This window comes from Osmerus mordax, chromosome 20, assembly GCF_038355195.1.
Source record: "Osmerus mordax isolate fOsmMor3 chromosome 20, fOsmMor3.pri, whole genome shotgun sequence".
NCBI lineage: Eukaryota > Metazoa > Chordata > Actinopteri > Osmeriformes > Osmeridae > Osmerus > Osmerus mordax.
In genome coordinates this window covers 10555104-10570208 of record NC_090069.1, presented here as the reverse complement: position 1 = coordinate 10570208, position 15105 = coordinate 10555104, and the positions used below count along the sequence as shown (strand labels likewise).

At 39.9% G+C, this 15105-nt stretch overlaps 1 protein-coding gene across 1 annotated transcript in view; it reads right to left on the bottom strand.

The window, feature by feature from the left end:
- The window catches only part of eng (endoglin), a 117176-nt gene that overhangs the window by 23065 nt on the left and 79006 nt on the right, over window positions 1-15105 (bottom strand). The window contains exons 6-11 of the mRNA XM_067258118.1: window positions 13479-13650; window positions 13083-13188; window positions 12603-12801; window positions 12042-12190; window positions 3870-4100; window positions 3564-3630 (exon numbers count right to left, since the gene is read on the bottom strand). Coding sequence (XP_067114219.1) covers window positions 3564-3630; window positions 3870-4100; window positions 12042-12190; window positions 12603-12801; window positions 13083-13188; window positions 13479-13650 — 924 coding nt within the window. The remainder of the gene's footprint in view (window positions 1-3563; window positions 3631-3869; window positions 4101-12041; window positions 12191-12602; window positions 12802-13082; window positions 13189-13478; window positions 13651-15105) is intronic.

The window sequence follows — 15105 nt, the reverse complement described above, 5'->3', positions numbered from 1 at the left end:
AATGATGCCAATAAATCTGTATCCTTTGTTTTCCCACACACCACAGGAGACAGTGAGGGAGAGGAAATTGTCAGATAAAAATTGTTGGCCAAAAGAACGTTGGTTTGTGTGCCAAGTCATAACAAAAGGTTCACATTATTTTTTTTCCCCTTATTTGTATTTTTCCACAATTTTCTATTTTACAATAATGGACTTTCCCTTTGGCCTGCTGCAGCTAATGAGGAATGTACTGGATTCTTCCTGTCTCATCTGCCCAGAGATTGTCCCCCCAGCTTTAAAGGGAAACACCTTCCCCTCTGTGTTGCTCAGACTCTGAAAATAGTGCTGGACTGTGCAGCCCTTGTTTAGATGGCTGCCCAACCAGACTCCCTTGGACACAATGGTCGCACACACAAACAACACATACACACGCAGATGACCCCAAGGGGGTCATTACTGCTGATTATGGCCACAAGTTCAGGCAGCAGGCCTTCCTAAAGGATGAGACCCCACCCTTAACGACCCCATGGCACGTCCTGGCACCAGTGCCATGACGACAACGTGTAGCTGTTAAGGGATGGCGTTACTATTGCAACCAAACTCCAGCGCCAATGACTGGCCAGACTAAGATGGAATATTCCAAAAGTGGAATTGTTGAGAATGTGATGGTAGCCAACTCTTATTGTTGTGTTATACAGTAGTACAGTTGTTTTTCCAGTATACTCATATTCAAAGTAAACTAAAGTAAAGGGGGAAGTTGAGGAATAGAATGACATCTGCACTGTATATGGCAGTACTTAAGTACATTTTTACTTATCTGTATTATACTTAAAGGTGACATGACATGCTGTTTTTGGATGCTTGTATATAGGCCTTAGTGGTCCCCTAATACTGTATCAGAAGTCTCTTTCCCGAAATTCAGCCTTGGTGCAGAATTACAGCCACTACTAGCAGTCCCACAAGGAGCTTTCCTCAGAACGTGTTGTTTTGGTGTCTGTAGCTTTAAATGCTAATGAGGAGCGGAGGGGCGGCACCATGCGCTAATGTTTACAATGGATGTATCGTAATGGCTGTAGCCCTGTTGCTGTAAGATGCCTCGAATTTGCCCATTCTCATCTGATAACCCTGGTTTGCAGAGGTACACACTCAGTCATTTCAATGAGGGGAAAGGCGGATATCGCGCGCGCCATAACACCAACAGCAGAACGGTTATCCAAATAACAAAGAAGTGTACAACACTCACGTTACAGCATGTGTATTCACACACATACTTGATACTATCTACCCTTCCATTAGCGACAGTAACTCAGCTGTTAGCTGCAGAGCTAATGTTACAGCCACATTCTAAGGGTAGCTAGGTTACCATATACAGTAAAGCTACAAAATGATATAGCGTTAGTTAACTTACTTGTCCGAGGTTAGTAGCTGGACGAAGGAGAGTTAGTACTGATTCAGAATTTAATTTCAGCAAGGCCAGTTTTGTATTAGCTCAAATTGAAGAAACAGTCGTGGCTGAAGTGTTTGGCGCAGACATACAAAACAAATGCGCAGAAGAAGTTGTGTAGGCGCATTTCCAGAGAAAATAAAATTAAGACACTGGGTCTTCAGAGGTTCGGATGAAGGAACTGTAAAAAGATTTTTGTTTTCCTTTGTACATCCAAACTGAGGAAATGTAATGCTTCGTTCGTTGCAAGCCATGATGTCTCTGGAGGATAAAAACACTTGCACGGTCGTAGCTCAATTTCTTATGGAGGGTATTATGTTGCTTTGCTGTTTATAATTACTAGTGGTGGGCATAGATTAATTTTTTAAATCTTGATTAATCTCACTGTAATCGTGGCGTTAATCTAGATCAATCTAGATTAAAATGGCTAATTTGAATTCCGCCGAAGGCATTCAGAATATGTGTGCTACCCAAATAATGACTAAAAGTAAGTCTTTGAGAACGGGTTTCTCAAGCCAGGTGGCGCATTAGACCAGGAGCTCATCTCCTGTTTCCAAAATGCATCACAAACGGCTTGAGAAAGCTGTTCTACTATGATAATTGGTGATGAAAATAAATTATGTTCAATAAGATGTAGGCCTACTTGTGTTTATTAACTGTTTATTAGATTAGTTAGATTGGCTGATAGAGCTGTGCTGGCGGGCTTGCCTCGGTTGCACTCAAACATCGTAGTTTGACGACGACTCTTCCCCTGCGCTACATCAGTGCTTGGCCCGGCATCTTCCGCATTAGCTAAGGGATGCTTTGCGTTTAGGTGGTATTTGAGACTGGAAGAACTCCTACAGTAAACTAATTCCGTATAGCACAAGGTGCAAACAACCTTAGTCTTGTTGAGGTTTCCATTGGGAAGCTTCTTAAAAATACATTTTCCCTGAAGCAAACCAGGCGGCTTCATAGCTGCATCCATGTTAGCACATCACGTTTGATGTGATAATTTTATACACAAGGCATACACACAGGTTCGAAGACTCGTTCTCGCCCCCTACAGTGCAATTCGGCTAGGTATACATCCGCACTAAAATATCAAGGTGAAAGTCATCATAGCTTGCGTAGTATAGACCCAGCTCCCAACCCAACTTTGAAAATAGATTAACGGCAATATTTTTTTTTATCGCCGATAAGAGTCGCAGCGCGTTAACTCGGATAACGGCCCACCACTAATAATTACATTTCCATTTTTATTGTTTTGGGGCTGTGGAGGCAAAGGGTTATATCTGAGGCCTGTTCCATAAAGGCCGCTCAAAAAAGTTAGACTTAAAGTCCCAAACCTGACTTGCATTCGATTAATTAGTCAAGCGGGGCTAAAGCGGTTCCAAAAGGGCCAATTCCAGCTCACGCACTCTTACTAATTCAAGTCAGATTTAAGGAGTCAAGATAATTGCGCATGCACCCTATTCTTAAGCAGCCCGAGGTAAAACATGGATCATACAACCCACCACAGCTAAAGCAATGCACACGGCCACGTGACTTCTTCCAGAAAGAACGTTGCCTTTAAATCGTGTACAATGACAGCTCCCTTATCCACCGCTTCATCAAAATAAAATGACATGCCATGATTGACGACGTGAACGATAGGCTACGTAGGTCGAGGACCTTTTCAGACCTTTACTTCGTTGATTAAAAACAGACACCCTCTGAACTTTTTTGACATTGTTAAATAGCCTATTAATCAATAACCTACATTATCCAGTAGCCTAACTTTTTAACATGGTTTTTGTGTCGGGGAAATGGATTTAGGTTTGTTGTGCAATTGTAGGATACTGTTAACAATTATATAGCTATGATAATTATACTTGGATAATTTAGGTTGAGATATAGGCCTATGCCTGATGCCAAAACATTTGAAATCACAAACTACCATAGCCATACATTTAACGGCTATGGTGTGCGTGTGTAGCCTACAGTAGGCTATATCAACAATCACACAAAGAGCAGCCTCTGGGCCGCTGACCACCTTAATCCGCCCCTGCTGATACCAAGTATGATTAGTAAATCGTTTTTTCAGACTTGCATGTCACACCAAACCACACAAACCGAGACTGGAGGGACATATCACTTCTTAGTTTAAAGCTAAACTCACTTGGTGGTTGAATATATGTCTGAGTGACTTCCAAGTTCCTCTTCACTCTTCCTCCATCTCCACATTTCTATTGAAAATTACAACATGAATGAAAACATACATTGTTACATACATAAATACACAAATGCCTTTGGGGCTTTGCTTATTGTCAATGTTTAGTTTGATCAGTCAGCAAGTAAGCCCTATTGTTTTGGTGCAATACAATGAGGAACTCTGTTGGTATTTAGCTTGAATAACCTCAGGGGATTTAAGAGATGTGATATTTGGGCATACTGTCACTTGATTCTATGGACCAAGCACATGTACCTCACTGAAGCAGAGTTTGACAGAGCACTCCAGGTCCCAGTTAGTGGAAGCCAGGTCCTGCAGCTGCTCCAGGGAGAAGCTGACACGGGAGGTGTTTGGGCACACTGTGGCAGAGCAGGCCTCAGGCCTGAAGGGCATGTCTCGCACCACCGGGCTCGAGCCCTTGGAGTGTACTGAGCAATTGATTACCTTAATGGTCAGCACGATCATACCTAGAGTCTGCCCTGAGATCTTAAGGGGAGAAGGGGGAGAGGAGGTTAAGTACTGTAAATCATAAGTATACTTAGAAAAATATAGAAATGCATAAAATCGAAATACATGGACTACTTCGTTAATATCTTCATTTCATAGATAAGCAAGTGGGATTCAAGGCTTCGAACCGGTTCAAAGAATGAAAACGAAAACCAGGAACAACTTATATGTCACTAGGAACAAAACCAAAACCAGAAACATTGTATTTTTTTATGTTCTCGAACAGAAAGTTTTATTTGAAATAATGGTAACCAGTAAAAAAATAAAATGATGTTATTTTATTTAGTACAACAAATTAAAATATGCTTCCTAAAATTCCTTCCTGTCATCTTGTTAACATCTAAATCATGTATTCTAATTAAACTTAACGATGGCAGGTATGGAGGATTATAGGGGCCAAACTTAAATAAATAATTATGTAATAAATTTAATAAAATGAGACACTAAATATATAAATGTTACATGTAATTGTGTGTATATATATAGATTTACGTTTTCATTTGTTCACATTTATTTATACTTTCATTTATCCACGGTGTAATGTACTGCAGCAAAATAAATTTGTCGTCACCCGTCACAAAGTCAATGGACGGGTTAAATGGTTCAATTTGAATCGACTGCTGAGCCGACATGTGCAAACGCGCTGCAAATTAAGAAGCGTTTTATGTTTGCGTGCTTTCGTTTTTGCAACGCGTTTATGTATTTGCAGCGTTTTTGGTTTGCGTGCTTTCGTTTTTGCAACGCGTTTATGTATTTGGTTGTGTTGTGTATTTGCAGCGCATTTGCTGAAAGCTGCGCATGTGTTGTTAAATTCATTTGTTTTCTTAATTTGCTTGTGTTTTGTCTATTTGCATGTGTTTTCTTAATTTGCAGCGCGTTGGCACATGTCGGCCACCGTAGACTTTTATTTCCTAATGCCACATTTATTTATTTTTTGAGACTTTTATTTCCTAACGCCACATATATTTCCGAGCACCACATTTATTTCTGTGCTGTATTTATTTCCAGTCTCACATGCAAACGAGAGTTGCGTGGTTATCTTCAGACCAACGCAGCAGCACAAGATCGAAGGCCGATAGGGACACCTAGATTCGGTAGATGATGGAAGACATTAGTCGTGTCAGAGATCGCATGCTGGCCTTATAGATCAAATTGATCAGCATGGCTGATCAATTTGATTGATCAGCCATGGCAGGATTGGCAGGATATATTATTTTGGCACACGTTGTACATTTTGTAGAGGTACTTGAGCGGATAAGTGCTCTACAGAACATAGATACTGAAGTCTTAAATAGTTTGAGACTTATCGAGCACAGTTCGTGTGCAAGATGTACAGGTAGTGGGGGGTGATTAGTGCCAGGAAATGTTAGGTAACACAGCTAGCAACCGTCGCTACGCCTAACAAAGAAGACAATCACTGCCACCGCTACATCGCTCTGCCATTATGTGGATAGCTATGTCGATAAGGCACCTAGCTATAACTATCTAGCCTCACCATTATGCCATGCCGGTATTACCATTTAGTGAGACGAGACCTGAAGTGAAGCCAGACCATTCAAGACATTACCCATACCTTTGGATTTACAGTATTGCTTCAAATTGAAGTCAAGTTTCTTAACGCTTTGTTTATATTGGCAATTTAAAGTTGCAACTAACCAAGACGTGTCCAGACCAAGACCCATTCAACACGGTACACAATACCCAAACCCAGATATTATAATTTATGTAATTCTTCAATATTAAATCAAACCACTACCACTAGACTTGTTTTAATGACCAGTCAGTGACAAAACGGGGTTGGCTGTTCAGGTCTGTGCCAATACAGCACAACTCTAGCTAGCTGAAATGGCCACACTGATGTCGTCCTTTTATTATTTTTACAGCTAGCCAGCCACTTAGCCTACAGTTGCCGACTTGAGACCGGTGATAGCCAACATACCACCTAGGAAGACGTAGTGGTGGCAGTGATTGTTAGCTTTTGCATACGAGTTACACTTTTCGACAGTGCGATGCCACTTGTCACCCCCATGAAGTGGGATTCGATCGCACTAGAGCAAAAATACATGATTGTTGGTCCATTGCTATACAATGCGAGCTATTCAGGCTCATGGATGAAAGAAGCTTTTAGTCACAAATTTATTGGCATTTAGGCAACATTTTGTATGGCCTGGGTTTATCGGAAACAACTGGTTATCGCGTATTTGTGGTTGTCTTGAGGCAATTTCCCACGATACCACAGCCCCTTATGAAACTACATCTTACAAATGACTTAAATCGTCACTGTGAACCCAGACAATAGGTTACGATCAAAATACGCTAAACCCTAAAGGAAGATTCTTGTTGTGGCTTTCTACACTTGCCGTCTTGCACACAAACACGGTGCTCGATAAGTCTCAATAAGTCTCAATGTCTATGTTCTGTAGAGCACTTATCCGCCCAAGTACCTCCACAAAATCTACAATGTGTGCCAAAATAATATATCCTGACAAGCCATGCTGATTAGTGATTGTCCGCTCAGTACTGCGGTGTCGATACTGTCCCGACACATTCAACACTCACTACGTTTCGAGACAGGTTTTAAACACACTTCTGGTCACGTGTCAAAGTGTTTCGAAACGTTTTGTGACGTGATCTTGAACGAAACCTGGGGGGTGTTCCATCAACGTCGATTAAGGAAAAGCTAGATTTATCTCGCCAAGTCTCACTTACCTCCGTTCCGTTCCATTAAGGTGGCTTATTTTAGTTCTAGCTACGTAACCAAGGTAACGTATACTTCGGAACTAGCCTGATCCGTGTCAAGCTAAACTAAAATGTGTTGCAAATAATTTCAAACAGGCGGAAACAGAATCTCAAAAGACAGTTCCGTCGAGTAAATTCCTGCGCGCAAACCACTTTAGTCCCGTGTTCGGAAACGTAAATTCAGACTTTTTGAAGTGCAGACATTAATGATTTAGCTACATGTTTACTTCATCTCCAAAAAATATATTAATTTAAATAAACAAGTTAAGAAATAATGTCACTTTTGTTTTCAAAAGCCATTGGTTAATTGACATAAAATAAGGATTTAGAAACTAAGCAGAGCGTCTAGACAAGTTACAATCAATTACAGCGTATCCGTTCTTTGACAACCCTGTGGTGGATGAAGGTGAGGTCAGGTGGCTGAGCGGTGAGGGAATCGGGCTAGTAATCCGAAGGTTGCCAGTTCGATTCCCGGTCATGCAAACTGACGTTGTGTCCTTGGGCAAGGAACTTCACCCCACTTGCCTCGGGGGAATGACCCTGTACTTACTGTAAATCGCTCTGGATAAGAGCGTCTGCTAAATGACTAAAATGTAAATGTAATGAAGGTGCTCAGATTATACAAAGAGCGTTTATCCCACCAGCCCCAAGGGTCTTCAGAGACAGAAGTAATGGTTCCCTGACCAGTATCTGTGGAAGAAGTATAGGTTCAGCAGGCCCAGAATAGTTTATCTATATATGAAATAACACTTAAGCAACTCTTAAGGATGACAATGAACACATAAGAGCAGCCTACCATCCTTTGTAAAAAGTAATAGAAAGGAGAGTAGACTATAATAGTAGAAAGGAGGGTAGTAGACTGCAGTCTATGTAGGTAGGCCTAGACTATGTAGTCTGCTGGAATCACACACAAGGAAGCAAACCCATTGTAGCCAAGCCTTGACACTGTTCAGTCTGTCTGCATCTGTCTGTGTCTTTGCATGTGGGACATTCTTGAACGGGCAACTATGCCAGGAAATATGAAGGGTATACCTTGCTCCAAAGCAGTACCTGAATATTATCATCAGTTTTTCAGGTAATCTTGAAACACAAAGAATCAAGGAGGACTTTTTATTCAATTGTATAAAGTATTTTCATTGTTTAAAGTAGCCTATATGTTGACAAGCCTGTATATTACCTCTCCTCTGGCTTCCCCAATATTATAGGTGCAATATACTGTCCCCCCCATGTCCCCAGGCCCATTGGAAGACTCAGGGGGTGACTGCCTGGTGCCCCCATGGTTGAAAGTGTTTCTAAAATGCCCAGAGTGGCAAAAATTAGACCAAGTGTCCTACTGTCTGCCATTCACATTGTGAAATATGCTTGAGTGCACAGGATGCCCCATGCAATAAATGACAGTGTGCCCTCTATACATGTAAAAAGAGTTCCTTTATAGTATAGAAAATGTGATGCAGTACCCTATAAGGTGCCCTTACAATGGCCTAAATTGGACTGTTCCCATGCCCTTACTTCCAATGGAAAAAGGTGCTGTTATGAAGTGCCCTTTATGCTGCCCCTACATGACAGTGTCCCAAATGTTGCCCTTTCCAAAGAAGACAATTAGATTCTGTGCCCAACAGTCTCCCCTAATGTTCCCAGTAGGGCATGCTTTCCCAAAGTGAGTCTGTGACAACACTTGGCACAGCCACAGTCTGTCACTGTCCAAGCCCACTCTGGATCTGTGGAGGCAGACTATGTTAATTGGAAATACTCGTAATATAATAATGATAGTCATGCTGAGCAATTTTAAATGACTGTTCTGCCAAACAAAGTGTGCAGTTTGGGTCACCTTCTGATCTAAAAAGTCAGTGCTGGATCTGTGCAATACTAGTCATTTCAGTGAATCCCCATTGAAGTCATGGTTATCTTTCCCTTTTATCTTAAAGCTCAGCATTTATCCTATCAGTTAATAAATGTGTGTGGCAAAGTTATTTTGAAGTAATTTTTTATTTTGTTCAAGATGTGAAGACAAAAAACATTATTAGCCCACATCAAGTGCAATTAACCATGGCCTTCTTCAGTGTTTTGAATTTTATCCTACAATTTTCAATTGCTGCCACGTTCTTTTTTGGGCTATTATTCTCAATCTCCTGTTGAGAATATCGACCATAGGCTAGCCTGTCAGAACGGTTTCAGACAGCTCATCAAATTATGCTAATTATCAGTAGGCCTAAATGCATATATATATATATGTTAAGTAGATTTGGTAGGTCTACAATTTACGCATTTTAACGGTCGTAATGGTTTGACAAGTTGTCTCCCTTGTCATGTTAATTGCGGCAACATTGCCCTTTTTGGGGACAAAAAAACTCAAAAAATCAATTTATGCTGCTGAAACAACACACCACTGCTGCTTTACGCTATACTTTTTGCGACATAACTCCTCTTTTCGACGATCGCCTGATCTGGGCTGCACAGTCTAAGCTTATTGAGGTCTAGCTTGAATTAGCGTTGCCTGTTAGTGGAACGGAACGTTAGTGGAACGGCTTGAGGCTTAAGTCTAAGTTGACGTTTACCCAAGTGAGACTTATTCGTGTTAGCGCGACTTGCGTTAGCGACGTTGATGGAACACCCCCCAGTCTCGTACTTGCCAAAAGACTCTGACGTGTCGGGGTATAAAATGAGACGGCAAACCAAGGTTTTGAATGCGTGAGACCATGGTTGAGAGATTTGTGAGAGTTTGAGACAGTTAGAGAACGTTAGAGAAAGTCAGTTACTTGTGTGCCATTAGCAAAATCCTGTTTGTTTATTTGTCTGTTTGTGTGTATAAATATATATATATATATGTAACAACTTTATACTGTTTATTGTCTCATACAGTTCGAAAATCATATTTGGGCATAATTGTATTGTTAGATGAAATCCATCGCTCCCGTATTCGATACCACGCCATCTGCAGTGCAGGACGGCAATAATTCCGTTCAATCACAAGGATCCTTAAAGATCCTGTAAAGTAAATTCCATGTCTTGCTTCTTTTGCTTCCTTCGATCTTGTGCAGCTGCGTTGGTCTGAAAATAACCACGCCCCTCTCGTTTGCATGTGAGACTGGAAATAAATACAGCAAAGAAATAAATGTGGTGCTTGGAAATATATGTGGCGTTAGGAAATAAAAGTCTCAAAAAGTCCCATGAAATAAATAAATGTTTTTATTTACTGACTTAAAGGGGTGATTGACTGTTTTTGGGGTATTTCACACTGTTCCTTAAGGTCTCCGAATAGGGTATGTAACATTGGTTTGGCTGAAAATGGCCCGGGTGCTGTTCTATGCCCCCCTGATACATCCAGTGAAATTTTCCCGGGAAAAAAAGTTAGGTTTTCTCCTTTTATGGTATGCTCATGAATATATAGATGAGCTGCGCGCTGATTGGTTGGTTTACAACGAGTGAAGCTGCGGAGCAAAGACGCAACACAGCCAACAGCACTCACTGAAACAGTGAGGAGACTTGAAATAAAAACGAACAAATCTCTTTTTTCTACACAACACTGTTTTCAACAGATTGACTAGATATAATTTGAAATGATTATGTTAGTTGTTTCCACTTCTGTTGTCGAAGCAAACAGGACCGCCTTAGGTGGGTAACGTTAGCACTACAGATTAGCAAACAAACTATCGTGATTCAACTCAGCTTCAGTTAGCTCTAGCTATCTTGCTGAAAAATAGATCTGGACAAACATGCATCTTGAATTGTAGATTTACATGACAACACAGGTTATTTATTTGAATGAAACACAGTCAGGAACATGAAATAACGTTAGCCCCATTGCCAATAAACTAGGCTAAATCATCACACATTCTACCTATGCTCTTGCGTTAGCAAGCTAAACTAGTTTACATGCCTACAGTCTAGGTGTTTTCGCTATCTAGCTGTTCTTGCATTCCTTGCAAATCAGCGTTAATAAATAGGGATATTCCCATAGATAAACATCAGCCATGCCTGTCTAGTGTCTTGTTCTTTGGGAAGATGGTGAAAAGTGTCAGGATTCCCGGTACAGCCTGGAACACTGCATTTACGGCGCTCCATTTTCAATATCTTGAAAACGTATTAACTTTCTTATTTGTAATTCCTGTGGAAGTACAGAGCAGCATGCAGCTAGCTAAAAAAGTGTGAGAGATCTACGTGACCTCCGTTTATGTTCCTGGACCAGAAAACCCAGAGGGCGGGTAAATGTAAATATTGGGGCGTGACAAAGTTGATGTTGCAGCAGTTTCAAAATAGTAGTGAGAAGTGAAATTTTGATAGGAAAGAGGTTTCAATGGACTTTGAGGTTCACCACATGTCTATTTTACACACCAAACTGTCATTTTTCAATTATGACAAGGTAAAATTGGTTTTGCAATCAATCGCCCCTTTAAACATTGCATAGGCTTTATTTAGGCTTCTTGATTGTAGGCTATGAAAGCTCGTCTATCTCGCTCTTTGTTAATAGATATCTAGCTACTGTTTAGAAACAACTGACTAATATGTTGGCTGGACAGCCATCAATCAGTTTTTTATTTAAAAATGTTTAAATGTAAAATATTAGTGACATGTTTGTTTATCCAAATATATCATATAATATGGTGTATTTTATCCTCCTGTAGCCGATTCTCGAAGAAATTTGACCAGCTGCCGAAACGATCGCTGCAGAGCGCGAGCCGATTGCGGCGATTCGCGGCGCTTCAGAACTTGTGCGGTCGGTCCAATTTGATAACATGGGCGTCAAAAGGAAAAAGGCTGCCCTTCCAGACGCTTCTCAACTAATCGCGGCGCTTCACAGCCAGTGTGTGGCTGTGATTGACCTCAATTGCAAACCAGTCAAATGACCGGGAAGCCATGGTGGATTAGTCCAAAGACACGATGCTCGCTTGGAACAGCACTCCCTAGTTTGTGATGCAATGCAGGTTTTTTATGTTTTGTGACATCAATAGAGACTATAGAGTAAAATATCTATAAAAATAAATGTTCACAGTGTCTGAAAATTACTGTCATATCACACAGCCCTACATGGAATGTTATTAACCGGTATTTCATTTGGTTCTAAACGGTTCAGAAACAATCATTTTAAGGTTGAATGTAAAAACTGAAAATTCAAATAACGATTCTGCTCAGAACAAACCAATTGAAAAACAAATATAATTTTAATCCCTGGTGGTATCTCACCTCTGCGTAAATTCTCTTGTCGCTTTGGACCTTGGTGTTGGGGTCTAGAGGAGAGGAATAATCTGGGGAGGTATACAGCTGCATCAGCAGGAGTGGCTCAGGGTGGCTGGGTGTGGTGAGGACTTGGTCCGTGGAGGTAAACTGTGGGTCTACATTAAACGAGTTATATAACTCAGACACAAAAATGCGAACACATTGTTTACTGCATTTAGTTCAGGCATCTACTGTTACCGAATGTGAAGAACATAGAATAATTATCTTGCACAACACAACACTATCATAAAGGCTAAATTCCCCCTTTCCAATTTCATTTCTTTGTCTTTCAGTCTCATTTTCAATATGCAACAAAACATACTTCACTCATGTAGAATGAAATATTCTGCACAGTATTATTTAAGTTTTCTACAGTTCGGTTGGCATTTCGCACTTTGTGACATTGCATATAACATTGCATGTACAGTAAAGGCCCCATAACCAAAATAGTTTACATTTCAAAAAGTTATCAATTCATTTTTATTTATACTATAAATAAATATATATATATTGTTTGTTTATTTGTACCTTTAACATCATCCTTGTGACCAAGCACCAGAGTGATAGTAGAGCCAACTGGTTGAATCTCTAAGTAGCTAGTGATGCTGCTGGATTTGAAATATTCCAGGGCTTTCCTCTGTACCTCCTCGGCTATGTCGCTGCTGGTCACTACTGAGGGTGGGATTTTGTGGTTACTCATGCCCGTAAGCTCAATCTCATTGTTGGACTGTTGGGTAAATAAACAGGAGAAAAGAAATACAAATTCAATACATGTAAAGAGATCCAGTCAAAGATTTTAGAATGGGATTAAATGTTATATTATGCACTACCTAGCTAGTTACTAGTTATGAGAAGGGCCATTCAGGTCAATGTTTAAAACATTTAACAGCTGATCCAACGAGCTATGTTAATACATCTGAATTCATCTGAATTTTTGGTTTTGTTGTATGATAAATTTTCAAAGCTCTTAAACATGTATAGTTAAAGTTGACCATGTTTCATACTTACACCAAATTTGGTGTGCTGTGTGTTGTGGATTGCCCAAGAGGTGCCTTTGGGTCCTCTCAGAAATAAACCGATCATCTTGTCTGTGATAACATTCACTGAGACATAACTGTAACAACATTAAAAAAATATATCTTCAACAACATATGATCATATCAATGTCATGTTCATAATGAATAGGCTGCTATTGAGCTAACGACAAACTGTTTCTTATAATAAATGCTATTGAGCAAACAATAAATTGTTTCTTACAAAACTGTAAAACATGGGGCATTTATTGGCATTAGCCAATAAATGGTTCCAGGATAACCATTTCTATATAACAATGTATGGCATTTTAGTAAATACATTAAAATCATAATGTTTATATCCAAAACAAATCTTTGCACTGTATCTTACCGAACACTGCTAGACTCTGGTATGTTAACGATGTGCAATTCCTCAGCACCCTTCTCTGGTTGGGTGGAGCAAGACTTAAGTGGTTTCAGCTCAAAATCCAACGTCACAAAGTGTTTTAAAGTAGGATCCTCAATTTCAAGTTTACATGAGGTGGAGATGGGGAGTTTAGTTCCTAAAAGAATAAATTGTCAATTACTTAAATCACACGCTAAAGCTGCCCTGTAAAGATCTACAACAACTTAAGATCCCACAACTCTGTAGCCTCAATACTCCAAGTGTTGGCAGAGATCAGTCAAAACATATTTAGCTTGGGTTATAGTTTTTTTGACTGAATATAATTTAGAAGAAGATATACATGAATTGTATATATGTTGATTAGACCCAATAATTTCCAAAAAGGTTGGGAAAAAAGAACAATGACATTTGATGAAGCACAGTCAAGATTGTTTCCTTCCATCCACTTCAGCTGGTTAAGGATTATGATCAGATTCAACTCTGCCTCTTCCTCACCTCAGTCAGTGTCAATGAACACTCAGAAAGGAGATATGGTGTAATACTACTAAAAGTGAATGGATTACGATTATACATGCAGTATGTATATACAGCCGTGCTCATATTTGTTGGTACTCCTCCACAAGAAAAATGAAGAATGCGCAATTTCCTCTGAAATAACTTGAAACTGACAGAAGTAATTGACCTCCACCATTGTTTATTCCATATTTAATAGAACTTTAGATGTAGTTTTTCAACATAATATTATTAATAAAACAAATGAAAATGGCATGGACAAAAAATGATGGGACTCTCAACCTAATATGTAGTTACACAACCTTTAGAGGCAACCACTGCAATCAAAAGTGTTCTGTAGCTCTCAATGAGAATTCTTCACTTGTTAAAAGGTAGTCTGGCCCACTCTTCATGAGTGGGCCAGACTACTGAAACTGCTCCAGCTGTCTCAGGTCTGATGGGTGCCGTCTCCACACTGCAAGTTTAAGCTCTTTTCACAGATGTTCGAAAAGATTCAGATCAGGACTTCAGAACAGTCCAGTTATTCGTTGTCTTGGGTGCTTTTAGCTGTGCATTTTGAGTCCTTCTGACCTTCGACAGAACTTTCTGGCACAGGGCAGTACATTTCATAACAGAATGCCTTAGGTAGTGTTATTTCCATTTGTGCAAGCATTATGTAATAATAATAATAAGACTATTTATAAAGCACATTTTTATACAAGAATTGCAGCTCAAAGTGCTTTACATAAAATCAATAAAAACTATATTGAAGTCTTAATTCATATTAAAATGCACTTTCTAACTATTTGAAAATGGAAACGGCATTTGACATCTCAGGACATCCCATTATGTAATGACCGTGAAAGTCAGGTTTGGGTAAGTTTCCTATAGCAGTGGTTTTCAAACTTTTTGTGCCCAAGGCACACCAAAGGGCAAGCCAAAATCTCAAGGCACACCTGTATTCATATCCGTGCACAGCGCCTCTATAGTGCAATCGCTGAGGGTCATCCGATTAGAATGAAGAAAAAAGGGAGACTTGGATACCCAGTTGAATCATAACTCTTTGTATTAAATACTTGTAAAAAACTCGTGAGGCCAACAATGACAGTGTTTCACTGGG